The 17,864-nt window shown below is 35.4% G+C and overlaps 1 protein-coding gene across 1 annotated transcript in view; it reads left to right on the forward strand.

The window, feature by feature from the left end:
- Positions 1-229: 229 nt before the first annotated feature.
- The window catches only part of ZDHHC21 (zDHHC palmitoyltransferase 21), a gene marked incomplete at both ends in the record, with an annotated part of 45,621 nt that continues 27,986 nt past the window's right edge, over positions 230-17,864 (forward strand). The window contains 4 exons of the mRNA XM_080709439.1: positions 230-383; positions 1,791-1,889; positions 12,917-13,028; positions 16,225-16,363. Of these exons, the coding sequence (XP_080565565.1) occupies positions 230-383; positions 1,791-1,889; positions 12,917-13,028; positions 16,225-16,363 (504 nt within the window). The remainder of the gene's footprint in view (positions 384-1,790; positions 1,890-12,916; positions 13,029-16,224; positions 16,364-17,864) is intronic.

A 17,864-nucleotide genomic window follows, 5' to 3' on the forward strand; every position in this document is an offset into this window, starting at 1 on the left:
GAAATTTATATTGAATGGTTAACAATTATTTAAAGTTTCTGTTTTTTGTGAGGTGTTGCCTTAAAAACCAAATGTACAAGGAAAACAACAACAAAAAAATGACATTTTAGAGATGCCAAAATGCAGTTCTTAGTCAAATAAGTTTTTCTATGTTGGTAACGTTTTCTTTTTTCTTTCTCTTTAGGACCATCTTTCCTTGTGGGTGGGCAGGCAGTCATAGGACTGCAGAATGGGTCTCCGGATTCACTTTGTTGTTGACCCGCATGGTTGGTGCTGCATGGGTTTGATTGTATTTGTCTGGCTGTACAATATTGTTTTGATTCCCAAAATTGTCCTCTTTCCTCATTATGAAGAAGGACATATTCCAGGCATACTAATAATAAGTAAGTTTCTGTATCTTTATTTATTTTTTGTGTAATTAAATACTTTTCTCATTTTGAATGTTTTTTATGATAGTACCATTATAATAACCTTTCTTTTAATATATTATTTTAGTAGTGCTTTAAATATTTATTTATTAAATTGAGAAAGTTTTAAAAAGTAGCCTTTTATAAATTTGCAGAGTTGAAGTGGCTATCTCCATCTTTATCTAATTATTTGAAATATATAAAGATCATTTTATTAAAAAACTGACGTAGTGGTAATTTGTGTATCTGTATTTTTAGTTTTTTAATATTTAATTGAAAATATAGAAGTTTTAAGAATGGTATGTTACCAAGAGATGAGAAATTTTTTATACTAAAATCATGGATTATAAAGTTAAGATATAACATTGAACTTCAGGATAATTTTTTGCTGTTATGCATTGATGATGGCTTGCTTATGATGAAAAAATTCAGATAAAAATGGTGTATTTGATGTATGCTTGGCAGGCATTTACAGTGTTCATGTACTTTATTTTGCTCTAAAGAGAGCTTAGGAAATGATAAAACTGACCAATGCTGTGCAATAAATTCTGGAGTGAGCACTCACTCAAACTGTTTCTTTTTACATGTGCAGTATGTTGTTTTTTATTCCACTCTCCAAAATGCTTATGTCTTACTAATTTAAAATTAAATTATGTGACTGAATCTATTCTTTTATTATTTTTTGAAAATTCAGAGGTTTCTAATTCTTTATTTCAAATTCAGTATCTTAAAATCCATCAAATTGGGCAGGTAAACATCAGTAATTCAGAGTAATTTTGAAGAAATAGTTAATGAAAAAATTTAAAGTGTGGAATATTTTTTAAATAGTCCTTTTGGTCCTTTCAAATATAGTCTATATAATTAAAAGGGCTCCCGTTTGCTTATACCATTTTTTTTTTTTTTTTTGGTGGTACTGGGGATGGAACCCAGGGGCATTCTACCTCCAAGCTACACCCTCAGCCCTACTTTTTCTTCTTTATTTTGAAACAGGGTCTCACTAAGTCGCAGAAGACCTCACTAAGTAGCTGAGGCTGTATGCAAATCCTCTTGTCTCACCCTCCCAATGCTGGGATTACGAGCATGTGCCACCATGCCCGGCTGCTTATACCATTTTTGATGAGGGATCACTATGAATAAAGAATCTGATTTAGAATAAGTTTTGTCAGTTATATTACACAAAATAACATTCACAATTGACAGTATAATCTTGGCTGTATTTGGTGAGTGAAATCAGTCATTTAAGTTTTTCATCTCATCTTTTGAAAGTGATTTGTCCTGATGGTTTTAATTTAATTTAATATACTTTTTAAACTTTAAGTATGTTTATTGATGAAATGTTTTAAAGGGTAGATGACTAATATATTTAATTTATTTATTTTCAAGTATTTTATGGCATTGCCATATTTTGTCTGGTTGCCTTAGTGAGGGCCTCAATAACGGATCCAGGAAGACTCCCTGAGAACCCTAAAATCCCACATGGAGGTATGGTACTTGTTGGACTTACCAGCTTTGTCAATGCCAGAAATTTCACCTTTATTAATGTATTATCTTTAATATATACTGAATATTTGTGTCATTTTATACTACTTTGAAGTGTTTGCTCATGTTCCTTTCCTGACTTCCCTATTTACAATCGCAAACCATCCTCTGGTGTCCCCCTCGTTCCCTCATTCATTTTTACTTAATATATATTTGTCTCCCTCCACCTACTCTGTATCTGTATAAGCTTTTTAAGGTGTAGATTTTTTGTTTTGTTTTCTTTCGTTATTCAGTGCGATGTCTCTAGTGTCCAGAAGAATCTCTGTCACTTAGATGTGCAGTACATATTTGCCAAAGGAAATACATTAACCTGAGAAATTCTATTTTTATTTAAGAAAGGAATTTTCTTATTGGTGCCATTTACCTTGTAAATATTGCTTGGAGTAAATATTTACAGTATTATGGATATAGTTGCCTATATTTCTCCAAGTTTTTATATTGTCAATGAAAAATTTGAAAACTTCTTACTGTAGTGTGATTTGAAGGTAATTTTGATCATCCTGTTGCATGATAACCATCAAACAATACAAATGAATAAAAATGTATTGCTTGTTTTATTACATACACATATTTTACTCATTTTTTCTCTTTTTTGAGTCTCACTTATTGATGTCTTGATATATAAGCTTTGAGAATGATGCATTTTGTTCTAATAAGAAAGGTATATATGTCTTTGTAGAACATTACAGAACCAGAATACTTTTTGTCGTAATTTAGTGGCTTCCATTTACCTGGGTACCTTTAAAAAACCTCAGTGTATGTATTATACCTCATATTAATTAAATCAGAACATCTGGGTAGAGGTGCAGATATCAATATTTTTTAAAGACCCCAGATGATTCCAGTGTGCAGCACGGTTTGGGATCCCATACAATAACTTCTCATGAAATGAGATCAAGTGACAAGATTACTTATAGAGCCTTCCATAAGTTCTGATAGGTTGTTTTATGAGACCTGTCATTTAGGGGCTTATTGGCCTTGCAAATTTAATAATTAAATAATATTACACTAATGTTTATCTAGCTGTAGATATTTCTTTTCTTTCTTTTCTTTGCAGTGCTGGGGATTGGTCCCAGGGACCTGGGGGTGCTCTTCCACCTAGCTACATCCCCATCCCTTTTAATTTTTGATCTTGAACAGTCTTGCCAAGTTGCCCAGACCGGCCTTCAAGTCACAATCCTCCTGCTTCAGCCTCCCAAGTAGCTGGGATTAAGGCATGTGCCACTGTGTCTGGTTATAGCTACAGAAATTTCTGAATACTGTATTGAATATTTAGTTTTATTAACTTTTACAGAAATAGTGTCCCTTAGTAGTCCACATGTGTATTTCCTTTTTTTGTGTGGTACTGGGGATGGAACTAAGGGGCTTTCTACCTCTGAACTATACTCCCAAACCTATTTTATAATTTATTTGGAAACAAAGTCTTACTAAGTTGCTGAGAGCCTAAGTAGCTGAGGTTGGCTTCAAACTTGTGTGATCCCCCTGCCCCAGCCTTCCAGGTACTGGGATTACAAGCTTGTACTTCCACGCCTGGCTCCACATGTGTATGTTTTGTGGTGGGGGCAGAAAGGGTGGCAAACTCAGTGGTTTGTATAGAATCCTCTTCTCAACTGAAATATCCCAAAGCTGTCTAACTTATTCCATACATATGTCATCTACTTCAACACTAAAATTTAATAGCCCCAGGACAAAGAAAGGGGCTTTTTTTTTCTTTTTGCACCCATTTCTGATGAATTCCTGCTTGCAATGGTCGAACACTTAAATGCATATAGGCTGCAGACACTGCCAGTCAATGAAGGGGTTTATGTATTGAATCTAAAGGGAGCAGCCAAAACTCAGCTACCTGAAATTGTCATGCAGTTAGATTGGTAGGTGTTAAAATTTAAAAAGAGAAAGCCAGGCGTGGTGGCGCACGCTTGTAATCCCAGCATTCGGGAGACTGAGACGGGAGGATTGGGGTTTGTGGACAGCCTCAGCTACTTAGTAAGGCCCTCTGCAACTCAGTGAGACCCGGCTTCAAAATAAAGAATAAAAAAGAGGGCTAGGGGTGTTGCTTGGAGGTAGAATGCCCCTGGGTTTCATCCCCAGTACCGCACGAGAGAGAGAGAGAGAGAGAGAGAGAGAGAGAGAGAGAGAGAGAGAGAGAGGGGTAGGTAGGTAGGTAGGTGTATATTTTAGGTTTTTGTCACTATAATGACATACCTGTACCAGATTAACTTTATAGAGAAAAAGTTTATTTAGCTCACAATTTTGGATGCTGAAAGTCCAGATCACTTGTTTCAGACTCTGGTGAGGCTCTAGTCCATTTTCTAATAGAGTCCTCATTTCTATCTAATACTAATTCCTTGTTCTCCTGAGTTATCACTACAATTTCCTATAAGGTTCTTCTTACAGCATTCTAGTCTTTTTCTAGCCTGATCCTCTAGACCCTTCCAACCTGTAACAGAAACCCAGTCCCAAAGCTGGCTCCACATTTTCAGGTATAGTTACAGTAACAACTCTCCCCTTGAAATCCAGTTTTCTGTATTAGCTTTGTTACCACAGTGAAATACCTGGAACAGGATACTATGAAGAAAAGGGGCTCATTTAGCTTATAGTTCTGGAGATTCAAGGGAGCAGTGCCTGTACCAACCCGACCCTGAGGGCCCTTTTGGCTACACCGGGTCATGGCAGATGGTAGTGGTAGAAGTGAGTGATCACATTGCCAAACAGGAAGCCAGAGGAGACCAAGTGGGCCCAGCTCAGGCTTTCCTAAGAACTGGCTCACATGTGCACTCATTCTAGGAGATTAGTACCCCCTCCCAAGGGCAGCTCCCCCCTGACCTAAGGACCTCCAAGGCCTCACCTCTTAAAGGGTCCATCATCTGCCACACCACTTACTAAGGGCTGAGCTCCCAACACATTGACCCTTGAAGGACAAACCATATCCAGGCTTTGGCAACAGGGAATTGTTGCCAATTGTTATGAGAAACTTTATGAAGAAAATCAGGGTTTAACCCCTAGAACTGCAAACCAACCCCCAACAATAATAACAAAAGAAAAAAATGAAAAACGAATTCAGAACTATGAAAACATTGTGAATATCAAACTGAGCCCACATGAAACCATTGTCATCTTGCGATGTTAAACTCTAGTAATGGAGGACACCATAGCTTCTTGCTGACTTTGGATATCTGCATGTTCTCTAGTCTCAGTTGATAGTTGGCACGTTTTTCTTCCATGAGTCCTAGGAACTTCCCTAATATCCAATTTAAAAAATTCATCTATTATATTTAATTGTTTCCGAAGTCTTTAGATGTCTTGTATATCATATGGTCCTCATTATAACTGAGGTAGGCAGGCTGTGGTTGTCATGAATGTGGATTTTCTTCATTATACAGCTGGTATAGAGCTGGTCTATAACCCAGAGCCTTGTCTCTATAGTCCTTTTACCATGGATCTATATACAGATTAGTAATTTTAGATTTTTATTCACCTTTGTTTTTCTGGGGAAAATTGAAGTCATTGTGTACTTATTGGAACTAGTTACCTGATTCTTTTGTAAATATGGTTTTCACTTAGAGAAAAAATTACAATTTATTATTATTATTATTATTATTATTATTATTATTAATATTTGGTGGTACTGGGGTTCCTGGAAACCCTTCTACCTCCGGGCTACACTCCCAGACCTATTTTATACTTTTTAAAAAAAATTTGGAAACAGAGTCACTTAAGCCAGCGTGGCTGGCTTTGAATCTGTGCAATCCTCTTGTTTCTACCTCCCAAGTGCAGGGATTACAAGCGTGTGCCACCACGCCTGGCAAAATTACAAAATTTTAACAGTGGAAAATAATATAGTATGACCAAAGAATTGAAGCTACAGAATAGTGACATTTACTCAGGAATGTTTGAAGGTTGAATTTCTATATAATTGAGTTCTTCACAAAAGGAAACTTAAAGCCCTAATACTTTTATGATTTAAAACATTTTTATTGAATTACTTTGAAATATTTGATATACTTTTTTTATGGTACTGGGGTACATCACAGGGGCATCCTCCAACGTACACAGCCAGCCCTATTTTTTTGTGTGTGGTACCAGATATGAAACCCAGGGGCATTGTTTCTCTGAGTTACACTCCCAAACTAAAGTCTTTAGTCTTTTATTTTTTGAAACAGAGTCTCATTGAGTTGCAAAGGGCCTCACTAAGTAGCTGAAACTGTCCAGGAACCCCAATCCTCCTGTCCCCTCCTCCTGAATGCTGAGATTACAAGTGTGCACCACAATGCCTGGCTCCTATTTTTATTTTTTATTATTACAGGGTCTCACTAAGTTGTAAAGGTTCTCACTAAATGGCTGAGGCTGTCCTTGAACCACGATCCTCCTATCTCAGATTCCCAAATGCTGGAATTACAAGTGTGCACCACCACTCTTGGCTGACATACTTTTTTTTTTTTTTAAGAATAACTTTAGTATACATGTGACCTACTAAATATGAGGCAAGTTGAATATAAGGGAATGTTTCATGTTCCCATGAGAAAATTCCCAGAATTTGATTTAAAAAACTTTTAGACATGTGGATTGAAAAAGTCAAATGAAATTGTTACATGTTCATTTTATATTTTTGAAACTATTCACATTCATGTGAAATAAAAATATTAAAGTAACTGCATTTGCTATTAATGATCAGGGTCATATATTCACTCATAAGTTTACTGTTTTTCTGTCTCTTATATTGTCTTTTAAAGATGATCTATAAGAGACTTATTGACATTTATTTCCTACATTTACAACCATTACTTTGGGAAATGTATATTAGGATTCAAACCTTGTATTGCTTTTGGTAGTTTCAAGTATTATATTTTTTTTCTCAGACATTACTTTGTATTTAAATATAGTAATGGAGAGCTGGGCCTGTTGGTGCACACTTGTAATCCCAGTACTTGGGAGTATGAGACAGGAAGATTGCAGGTTCGCAGCTAGCCTCAGCTACTTAGTGAGGTCCTATTTCAAAATAAATAATTAAAAAATATATATCTATGTATGTACATATGTATGTATATGTGTGTGTGTGTGTGTGTGTGTGTGTGTGTGTATGTGCATGTGTACCCTTGGACTCAGTCCCTAGTTTTGAAAAAAAAATTTTTTTTCCTTTCCTAAGAACTTCTTCACTAATATGTAGGTAAGGTCAAGATAGATTTTTTTTTTTTTTGCTTGCAACCAGGTCAAAAACATAGATGATACTTTAATTATAATTTTATATTTTTATAATAGTGATTTCTTCTTTGTTCTTTGAACACATATGATATGTGTACATGCCTGCATGTGTGTGAAACTTTGAGCCTTTATAGATATTTCTCATTTTAGATATTCTCTAGTATATTTTATTTAGCTAGAGGAATTGTGCACACTCTTTCTTTAAACATACCATGGTCCAGTCCACAGATTGGCAGCCTCTTTTTTTTTTTTGGTGGTACTGGGGTTCCTGGAAGCCCTTCTACCTCTGGGATACACTCCCCGACCTACTTTTTATATTTTTATTTGGAAACAGGATCTCTTAAGCCAGCACAGCTGGCTTCAAACCTGCGCGATCCTCCTGTCTCCGCCTCCCAAGCGCAGGGATTATAAGCGTGCGCCACCACGCCCGGCTGGGCAGCCTTTAAAAAAAACAAAAACAAAAAACTTTTGTTGGTGTATTGTAGTCATTAATCTTAATGGGGTACACGATGGTAGAAGCATATACATATATGCACACATCACTCATTTATCCCTTCTCTATTTCCCATCTCATTTCTTCCCCTCTCCCACCTCATGTTTGGCTTAGTGAATGACTTCTATATGTTCGTAAATGTATGCCATGTACATTAGGAAATTTCCTTCTTCCTCCCTCCTATACCCCTCAGTTAGGTCACCTTATTTGCTCATCTATGGTTTCTCCTTCCTCGTCTATAGTTTCTCCTTTGACCCTTGTTCTCTCTAGCTTCCGAATATTAGAGAGCATCTGATTTTTTTTAACTTTTTGTGATTGACTAATCTCACATAGCATAATGTTCTCCAGTTCCATCCATTTCCCCACAAATGATGTAATTTTGTGTTTTTTTAAGGCCAAGTAAAGTTCCATTGTGTACATATCCCATAGTTTTATAATTTATTAATCTGTGATGGACATCTTGGCTGTTTCTCCAGTTTGGCAATTGTGAATTGTACAGCAGTGAACATAGATATGCATGCATTAGTTTGGTAGTTTGCTTTCCATTCTTTGGGGTAGATACCCAAAAGTGGTATTACTAGATCAAATGGTAATATGGTAGGTTCATTCCCATTCTTCTGAGGACCCTCCATTTGTTTTTTGTATGTAGCTGAAGCTGGCTTCGAACCTGTGCAATCTTCCTGTCTCAGCCTCCCAAGCACTGGGATTACAAGTGTGTGCCATCATGCCCAATTTGAGGAATGATCTTGATAATTTAATGTGTATTGTGTTGAATCTGTAGATCACTTTGGAAAGAATCGCAATTTTGCTATTTATTCTGTGTATCCAAGAACATGGAAGATCTTTCCATCTCCTAAGGTCTTTTTGATTTCTTTATTCAATGTTTTGTAATTTTATTTTGTAGAGGTCTTTTACCTCCTTTGTTAGGTTTATTCCCAAATATTTTATTTTTTTGTGGGATATCCGCAGTAAAAGTGTTTTCTTGATTTCCTTTTCAATGGATTTATGGTTGGCGTACAGGAAAGCTTCTGATTTTTAAAGATTGATTTTGTATCTGGAAACTGCTGAATTTGTTGATCAGTTCTGTAAGCTTTTTGATTGAGTTTGTTGGGTCTTGTAAGTATATTATGTCATCTACAAATAGTGAAAGTTTTAGTTCTTCTTTTCCTATTTGTACTCCTTTGATTTATTTTTCTTTCCTTATTGCTCTGGCTGGAGTCTCAAGTATTATATTGAAAAGAAGTGGTGATAATGAACATCCTTGTCTTGTTCCTGTTTTTAGGGAGAATTCTTGAAGTATTTTCACATTTAATATGATGTTGGCTGTGGTCCTATGGTAGATTGCCTTGATGATGTTGAGGTATATTCCTTCTATTCCAATTCTCTGTAGTGCTTTTAGCATAAATGGGTGTTGGATTTTGTCAGATGCATTTTCAGTGTTTATTGAAATGATCATGTGATTTTTGTCATTGGTTCTGTTTATGTGATGAATTACATGGATTGTGTTTTTATGTTGAACCAGCCTTGCATCCCTGGGATGAACCCTACTTGGTCAAGAAAATATGATTTTCTTGATGTGGTTTTGGATCTGTGTTGCTAGTATTTTGTTTAGCAGTTTTGTGTCTGAGTTTATTAGTGATATAGGCCTATGGTTTTCTTAAGCTGTCTATTTGGTTTTGGTATTAATGTGATTTTGGCTTCACAGGATATATTTGGGAGACTCCAGTTTCTTTCTATTTCATGGAATAGATTGAGGAATATTGGGATTAGCTCTTCTATGAATGTTTTGTAAAATTCACTTGGGAAGTCATCTGTTCCTGGACTTTTGTTTGATGGTAGACTCTATTGCTGCCTCAATCTCTGGTTGCTATTGGTCTGTTTAAATTTTCTGTATGTTCTTGGTTGAATTTAGAAAGGTTGTATGTGTCTAGAAAATTGTCAGTTGATTCTAAGTTTTCCGTTTTGTTTAATTGGGAGTATAGTTTTTCAAAGTAGCTTCTGATAATTCTTTGGATTTTCACACTGTTGGTAATATCTCCTTTTTCTTCTCTTATTTTAGTAATTTGGGTTATTTCTCTCTCTGTCTCTCTCTCTTTCTCCCTCTGGTTAGGTTGTCTACTGGTTTATCCATCTTGTTAATTTTTTTGGGAAACCAGCTTTAGTTTTCTTGATTTTCTAAATTGTTCTTTTATTCTCTATTTCACTGATTTCTGCTCTAATTTTAATAATTTCCTGTCTTCTGCTGGCTTTGGGGTTAGACTGTTCCTGTGTCAAGAGTTTTGAGGTGTGTCATTAGGTTATTTATTAGGTTATTTATTTGGTGATTTTTCTGTTCCTATGTGAGCATGCAGTGCTATGAATTTTTCTCTTATTACTGTCTTCAAGGTTTGATGTTTTGATATGTCAGGTCTCTAGTTTCCTTTTTTTTTTTTTTTTAGGAATTTCTTAATTTCTTCCCCCCCCTTTTTTTGTGGTACTAGGGATGCAGCCCAGGGGCATTCTACCTTTGAGCTATACCCCATCCCTATTTTTTATTTTTATTTTGAAACAGGGTCTCACTGAGTTGCAGAGGGCCTCACTAAGTAACTGAGGCCTAGCTGCAAACTGCGATCCTCCTGTCTCAGCCTCCCAAGTACTAGGATTAAAAGCGTGTGCCACCATGCCCGGCTTCACCCCTTACTTCTTCATTGACCTATTCCTCATTTACAGTGTGGTGTTCAGTCTCCATGTGTATATGTGCTTACTCTGGGTCTTCTTATTGTTGATTTCTAGTTTCATTTCATTGTGGTCTGAAAAGATGAAGGGGAGTATGTCAAATTATTTGAATTTTCTAGTGCTCACTTTGTGGCCCAGGATGTCGTCTATTTTGGAGAAGGTTCCATGAGCAGGTGAGAAAAATGTGAACTCTGCTGGAGTGAAGTATTTTGCTGGGTGGAATATGTTTTTAATAGGTCCATTTTGTTTATGGTATTTTTTATGTCTGAGGAATCTTTACTGATCTTTTATCTAGAAGATTGGTCTAGCGGAGTGAGCGCAGTGTTGAAGTCTCACAGCATTATTGTATTGGGATCTGTGTGTGACTTAATGTCACACAAAGAGTTTGTTTTATAAGAGTGGCTGCACCTGTGTATGGTGCATAAATGTTGACTATTGCTATTTCCTCTTGCTGGGTTGTTCTTTTTGCCAGTAAAAACTGCCCTGCTTTGTCTCTTCTGGTAAGCTTGGGCTTGAAGTCTAATTTGTCTGATATCATAGTTGCTACTCCTGCTTGTCTTGGAATTCCGTTGGCCTGGATTACCTTGCTCCAGCCCTTCACCTTTAGTTTGTGATTATCTTTACTTGTTAGGTGTTTTTATTGCAGGCAGCATATAGATAGATTCTGTTTTTTTTTTTTTTTTGTCTTTTTATTAGGGAGTTGAGGCCATTTAAGTTCAGCCTGATTATTGAGAAATTATATATATATATATATATATATATATATATATAAATATATATGTATGTATATTTGGTGGTACTGGGGGTGGAACCCAGAGGCTTCCTACCTACGGGCTATACTCCCAGTCCTATTTTATAATTTATTTGGAAACAGGGTCTCACTGAGTTGCTGAGAGCCTCACTAAGTAGCTGAGGCTGGCTTTGAACCTGTGCGATCCTTCTTTCTCAGCCTCCCAAGCGCGGGGATTACAAGTGTGTGCCACCACACCCAGCTGAGAAATGACTAATTCCTTACATTTTTGAGTTTTAACTTCTGTTTGAGGTAGTGTTTGTTCTTCTTTACTTAATTGTTTGCTTCACGGAAATTACTATTTCTCTCGTTCTGGCATGTATTACTTGTATCTTCTTTGCAGTTAATTTCTTTGAGTATTTTCTCCAGTGCTTGTTTGGAAGACATAAATTCTTTCAACTTCTGTTTGTTGTGGAAGATTTTTATTTTCTTGTCGAATTTGAGAGAGAGTTTTTCTGGGTAGGATATTTTTGGCTGCAAGTTGTTTTCTTTCAGAGTTTGGAATATGTTGCTCCAGGCCCTCCTGGCTTTCATGGCTTGGTTTGGGAAGTCTGGAGTGATTTGATTGGTTGCCCCTGAATGTCACTTGGTGTTTTGCTTTTGTTGCCATTAAGATTCTCTGCTTGGCTTCTGTGTTAGTCAGTTTGACTTACATGGCATGGTAAACCTTCTCTCTGATCTTGTTCTGGTGTGTATTTCTTGTATCTTCTTTGCAGTTGGCTAAAAGGAGTTCTATGAGTTTCCTGTACCTGCGTATCTTTACTGTAAAGTCTTGATAGAGCCAAGTGTGGTAGCGCATGCCTATAATCCCAGTACTTGGGAGGCTGAGACAGAAAGAATGCAGGTTCAAGGACAGCCTCATCAAGTAATGAGACTCTCACTAACCTATGGAGACCTTGTTTCAAAATAAAGATTAAAAAATAGGGCTCAATGTGTAGCTCGAAGATATAATGCCCCTGAGTTTAGTCCTCAGTACCACACACACATAAAAAAAAGGACCGATAGTGAATATTTTTAGCTTTATGACCCATATAGTCTCTGTCACAACTCAGCTTTGTCCCTGTAGCACAAAAAACAGCCACAAACAATACATAAATGAATGGCCATTTAACAAAACTTTGACACTGACATTTGAATTTCATCTGATTTTTTAAAATGTCATAGTTATTATCTATTTTTCAATCATTGAAAGTTATAAAAATCATTCTTAGCTCCTTAATCATACAGAAAAAGGTGGTAGATTGTATTTGCCTGTGGACTGTAGTTTGACAATATGTGGTCTAGAGTACAGAGTTGTAGGACTTTTCTGACTGTGGCCAAATGCTCTCTTTTCTTATTTTTGGCATGAAATAACAAATTTACTCCCTAGAATATTATCTGCTGATTTCTCGGAAAATACCAGAATGAAAACACCGTATTTTAAAGAATTGATTTACAAACATAAAGTTCATATGTTGCCTTTTCATGAAAATTGGATCATGTGTAGTCTCCTTCTTGTCTATATTCCTTGCAGTGTATGGATTCCAAGTTTTAACACTGAGATGTTTGGGACCATTGAGCTAAGTGGGGGGGAAATTATATGCTTATGAGATCAGAGTATAATACATATTAAATAGAATGGCAACATTATGGCAAACACTGGTGACTTAGAAAAAGAAAAATCCCTTAGAGATATATATTGACAGCTTCCTGTAAAATCTTCTAAACAGTTGTTTCCAATTTCATCACTACTCACTTGCCTTTGTTAAAATCGATTTTAATTTCCTTCTTTAGAAAGGGAGTTCTGGGAATTATGCAACAAGTGTAATTTGATGAGACCAAAGCGTTCCCATCACTGCAGCCGCTGTGGCCACTGTGTGAGAAGAATGGATCATCACTGTCCATGGTAAGAACAGAATAATTCACTTTTAGGGGGAGAAAACCAGTTAAGAAAGAAAATAACAAAACAAACCTTAGGATTGTCAGGCTTAAACAAAAGTTATTTAAGTTATTCAGTTCTTTTTTTCAGTACCGGGTTATTCAGTTTTAAAAAATGTTTTAGTCGGCATGGCGGCTCACACTTGTTATGCCAGTATTTGGGGGTGGGGTGTGAGACAGGAGTCCCGCAGGTTTTGGCCATCCCCGCCATCTTAGTGAGGCCCTTCACAACTTAGTGAGACCCTGCTTTAAAATAAAAAATTAAATAGGCATGGGTGTGTAACTCAAAGGCAGAATGCTCCTCAGTGCAATCTTCCAGTACAGACCCCCCTACAAATCTCTTAGTGGGAATGTCTTTATTTGATTGTACGTTTCTATGAACTCCCATTTTTTTTCTCCCCACAGAAATCCCATCTTTGTTAACAAGGACTGATTTAAACAGAAAACTAATAATTAACATGTACCCAAATGTACAAAAAGACTGTGGTGCTTGTGTTAGATTAGGCAATATGTATAAAGCAATCGGTACAGTATCTGACATGTAGGGAATACTTAAAATAGCAATTTTTAAAAAAAATTTAAAATAAACCATATACATCCCATTATTTGTATTCCCCTCTCCTTGTTCATTTAAAGAGCAATACATTTCACATAACTTGACAATCCCCTTCTACCCTTTAAAGTTTTATAAGTGTTATATATTAGGTATAGATATTAACATCTTGTGCATGTTTGATGCATGTAAATGGTAACTAGCCATTTCTGCTGAACTGCCAACATTTTTTGGTCAGTAGGGGGCTCTCTTGTAGTACTTAAAATACTCAGTTGAGAAATAGAATTTTTGAAAACAAATGCTGTTAGAATTCTGTATTGTATCTCAATTCAAAGCTGTCACAAAAATCTGTGAACAAGATATTGTATTTAATTCTGTGTTCCTAGCATTGGATTTTGTATAAATATTTAAATTGGTATAGTGTAGCACTTTATAAATATATCTATACATATGTACTTATGTTTGTACACACGCACATGCATATATACAAAGTTAACTGCATAATAGGATTCTTTAATTTATAACTGCATGTATCTAAAGTTGAATGAAGAGTACAACTTAGCTTTGCTTAGTAACATTGCTAGTAAATACAGAAGTCCCTTGTTTTGATCATTGTTTTGTTTCCACGTTAGTGGAAATTTGACTTTTACTATAAACCAGTTACTTAAATAGAAGATAATTTCCTGAGACTAGGAAACGATAAGAGCATTTTATTTAATAATCATTTAGTTACTATATAAAAATGTTAAAAATTATATCAATAGGATAGTATAGTATATCACATATAGTTTGTCTTTAAAAATTGTGCCTTAAGTTTAAACAGACTAATTCCCAAGTAATTTTCTAAACTTCAGTGATGTTTGCAATCACAGTAAAAATAGATTAAAACAAGCTATGTGAAACATGGATTCAGATAAGTGGAAATCACACTGAAAAACTCAAACACTTTATAGTAGTGTTTCTGATTGAAAATATAATGAATGCTTATAATTCATTGGATATTGATGCTTCCTTGCAAAAGAATGCCTAAAGATCTAAAAGGCCATTAGTTAGAAAATGTATTTGTAGATACTAGTGGTACTTGTTTGTTTCTAAGAGGTAAAGATCAGCTTGTTTGTGGACAAATAAAGCTCTGTTTAACTTGAATTCTGTCATTGGGGTGGTTTCTCTGGTAGTGTTATTGTTTCCACAGTTTTAGTCAACTTCTCAGAGTATTGTTAGGAGTAGGGAGGTAAAAAAGATCCGAGGATTTTGGAAAGAAGTGGAGACAGGGACTTAAATAGACTTAGGGATTTTTGTGATTGAATTCCCTAATAGAGTAGGGCCAAGATGTTGGAAGTAAGGGAAATATACAGTATAAATTGGAAGTAAAGAGATTTTTAAATATATTTTCAGAAACTGCATTATTTTAACTGCCCAGCAATGTTAGATTTGGAAATTAATTCTCAGATCACCTCAGGATTTTCAGTATTTCTGGCTGTGACCATTCTTTCTAACTGGGTTAAATGTTACTAAAGGAACTCATACGCAGATTGAGTACCTTAGTGCTTCTTGAGTGTGGGAAGAAAGAAAGAAGGCTGCCACCTTTCAAGCAACAGGTGTTAAAGAGCATTTTCGAGTACATGCATAAGCTCACTCTTGTAACCCTGCTTGCAAATAACACAGTGTATTTTCTGATTTATAAAGCTTGTGTTCTGAACTCTTAAGAAATACCTCCACAAGGTTTTCCTGCTCAGTTCTATGCTTGATTTTTAAAAATAGTTGATGATATACCTTAAAAACAGCAATTTATGTTAGGAATGGACCTGTTAGGTTCTTTTTTTTTTTTTCCTGTGATGAATAGTGCTATTTTGAAATAAAAGCATTCGTACAAGGTCATTTTGAGTTAGAGTTTTCTGCTGGAATTTTGGATACAAGTAACTTTAGAACAATACCATACTCAGCTTACTTTAGCACTGACATATTTGGAATTATAACATTAATTTTTTTCCTAGTTAGGTGCCACTTTTATATTGATTGAAGTATAGCTCTCAGTCTTTTTAAGTAGGCTTTGGATACATTTTTTATTTTCAGCATCCGGGAATAGATTTTTTTAAAGGGTAATAAAAATTATGAACACTTGAAAGCTATGTCAGAGTGACAAGTTTAAACTATTTGACTTACAAGTATTCAAATTGCTCCACCAAGCCAGAAACTCTGGTGGAAGGCCAGCAGTGCCAGGAGAAGAGGGTTCTTCCTTCTCCCCTTTGCTATCTAACTGTACCTCCTCTGGCTAGCGTCTTAACTCCTTTGTTTCTGTTTCTATGTCAGTGACACAGGGAGACTACCTACTATCTGTTCTTCCTGCTTCAGCTTCCTTTTTGAGTTGAAGGAGGATTTTATATATATATGTGGACTTTCTTTCTAAAGCATAAAGTATTTAAGAATGTAAGATGATGGATTTATATATTTTCTTCATACATTTTGCTTTTAGGTTTGAGTGGTTTTAGCATATCTCCATGAAATTAAGCATATATGAAGTCATGTGATTTATTTCTTATTCTTACAGATCCTGAAATTAAAATCTTATTAAAGTTAAAACATTGTTTTTTTTTCCCATTTGTTTCTTCAGGATTAACAATTGTGTTGGTGAAGATAATCATTGGCTTTTTCTGCAGTTGTGTTTCTACACTGAACTTCTTACTTGCTACGCACTGATGTTTTCTTTCTGCCACTATTATTATTTTCTTCCACTAAAAAAGCGTAATTTGGTAAGATATATTTATATCCACTAATGTTAGAGCAGTTATAGCATACAATTATTAACATTGTGATTCCATTAAGTACAGATGAATAAAAGCAAGAAACAACAAAGATAAATCCCAAATTGGCAACTTTTAAAATATATTAGAATTGAAGGCTAAGATGCCTCAACACTATTAGTGTTGAGTGGCTTTCTTGAGAAAGCTACCTATTAGAGTGGGGAGGGAGCTGGGGAAAGTTCACCAAGTGCTGTACGCATGTATGTCAGTATCACTATGACCTAAAATTGTGATGTGAGACTCTAATGCACCAATAAAAGTGTAAGAAAAAGAAAAGAAAGCAACGTATTAGATACCTAAAATAATGGGAAACGTAAGAAAAATTGTTACTTTTTTTCAGAAATAAAAAGAGAATTAGTTTAATTTTATAAAGATTTTTAAAGGAACAATTTAGTTCTTGAGAAAAAAAGACTCTTTCTCCCCTGACTTTTAACGATAATAATAAAGTGAATTTGCAGATATTTTAAAAATAATTATCCTCATATTTATACCATTTGAGACAACGATTTCCCTCCTCTATAGAGGAAGTACAGTAAATGTTAAGACTGCCCAAAATAGCGATAGAGGAGGAGGTAGTGATGACAGCAACTGGTATTTTTGATCCTCTGACTATAATGTCCATGCTGTATTGTATACATCTCATTTTCAATCTCACTTTAATGTTCACAACACCTATAGGAGAAAGCAGAAACTACTAGGGATTAAATAGGGCAATTAAAAAGGGAAGAAAAAAATAAAACTTCTGATGGAGAAGGGATATTTTCTTTCCTACTTATACAAATTTATACTGTTTAAATCTTTTATGTAAAACATTCTGTGATGATTTATACAGTTGAATTTTTGGATAGTGGAGAGACTGAGTCTTCAGTTCTGTGTGTTTAGATCATTGTAATATACATGATGATTTTGAATTATTGAAAGAATTTTTGCTGTTGTTTGGTTTTTAGTGGAGCATTGTGATTATGCTTTTTGTGTGTGTGTGTGGGTCTGGGGATGGAACCCAGGGGCATTCGACCCCCAAGCTGCACCCACTGCCCTATTCTTTATTCTTTATTTTGAAACAGGGTCTCACTAAGTTGCAGAGGGCCTCACTAAGTAGCTGAGGCTGTCTGCGAACCGCGAAACTCCTATCTCAGCCTTCCAAATGCTGGGATTACAAGCATGCATCACCACGCCTGGCTGTGATTATACTTCTTAAATATAGCTTGAGCAATTAAAATTAGATACAATAACTGAAAAGAAGTTGAAAAGAGAAAAATCTTAAATATGTTTGACCAAATTTTATTCTTCTTTATTGCTGAGTAGAACTCCATTGTGTGTATAGCCAATAATTTTGTAATCTATTCATCTATTGCTTGGTACCTGGATTAGTTCCATAATTTGGCTATTATGAATTATACTGCTATAAACATAGATATACATATATTTCTATAATGTTCTGATTTCAGTC

This window comes from Muscardinus avellanarius (assembly GCF_963383645.1).
Source record: "Muscardinus avellanarius genome assembly, chromosome: 13".
Taxonomy (NCBI): domain Eukaryota; kingdom Metazoa; phylum Chordata; class Mammalia; order Rodentia; family Gliridae; genus Muscardinus; species Muscardinus avellanarius.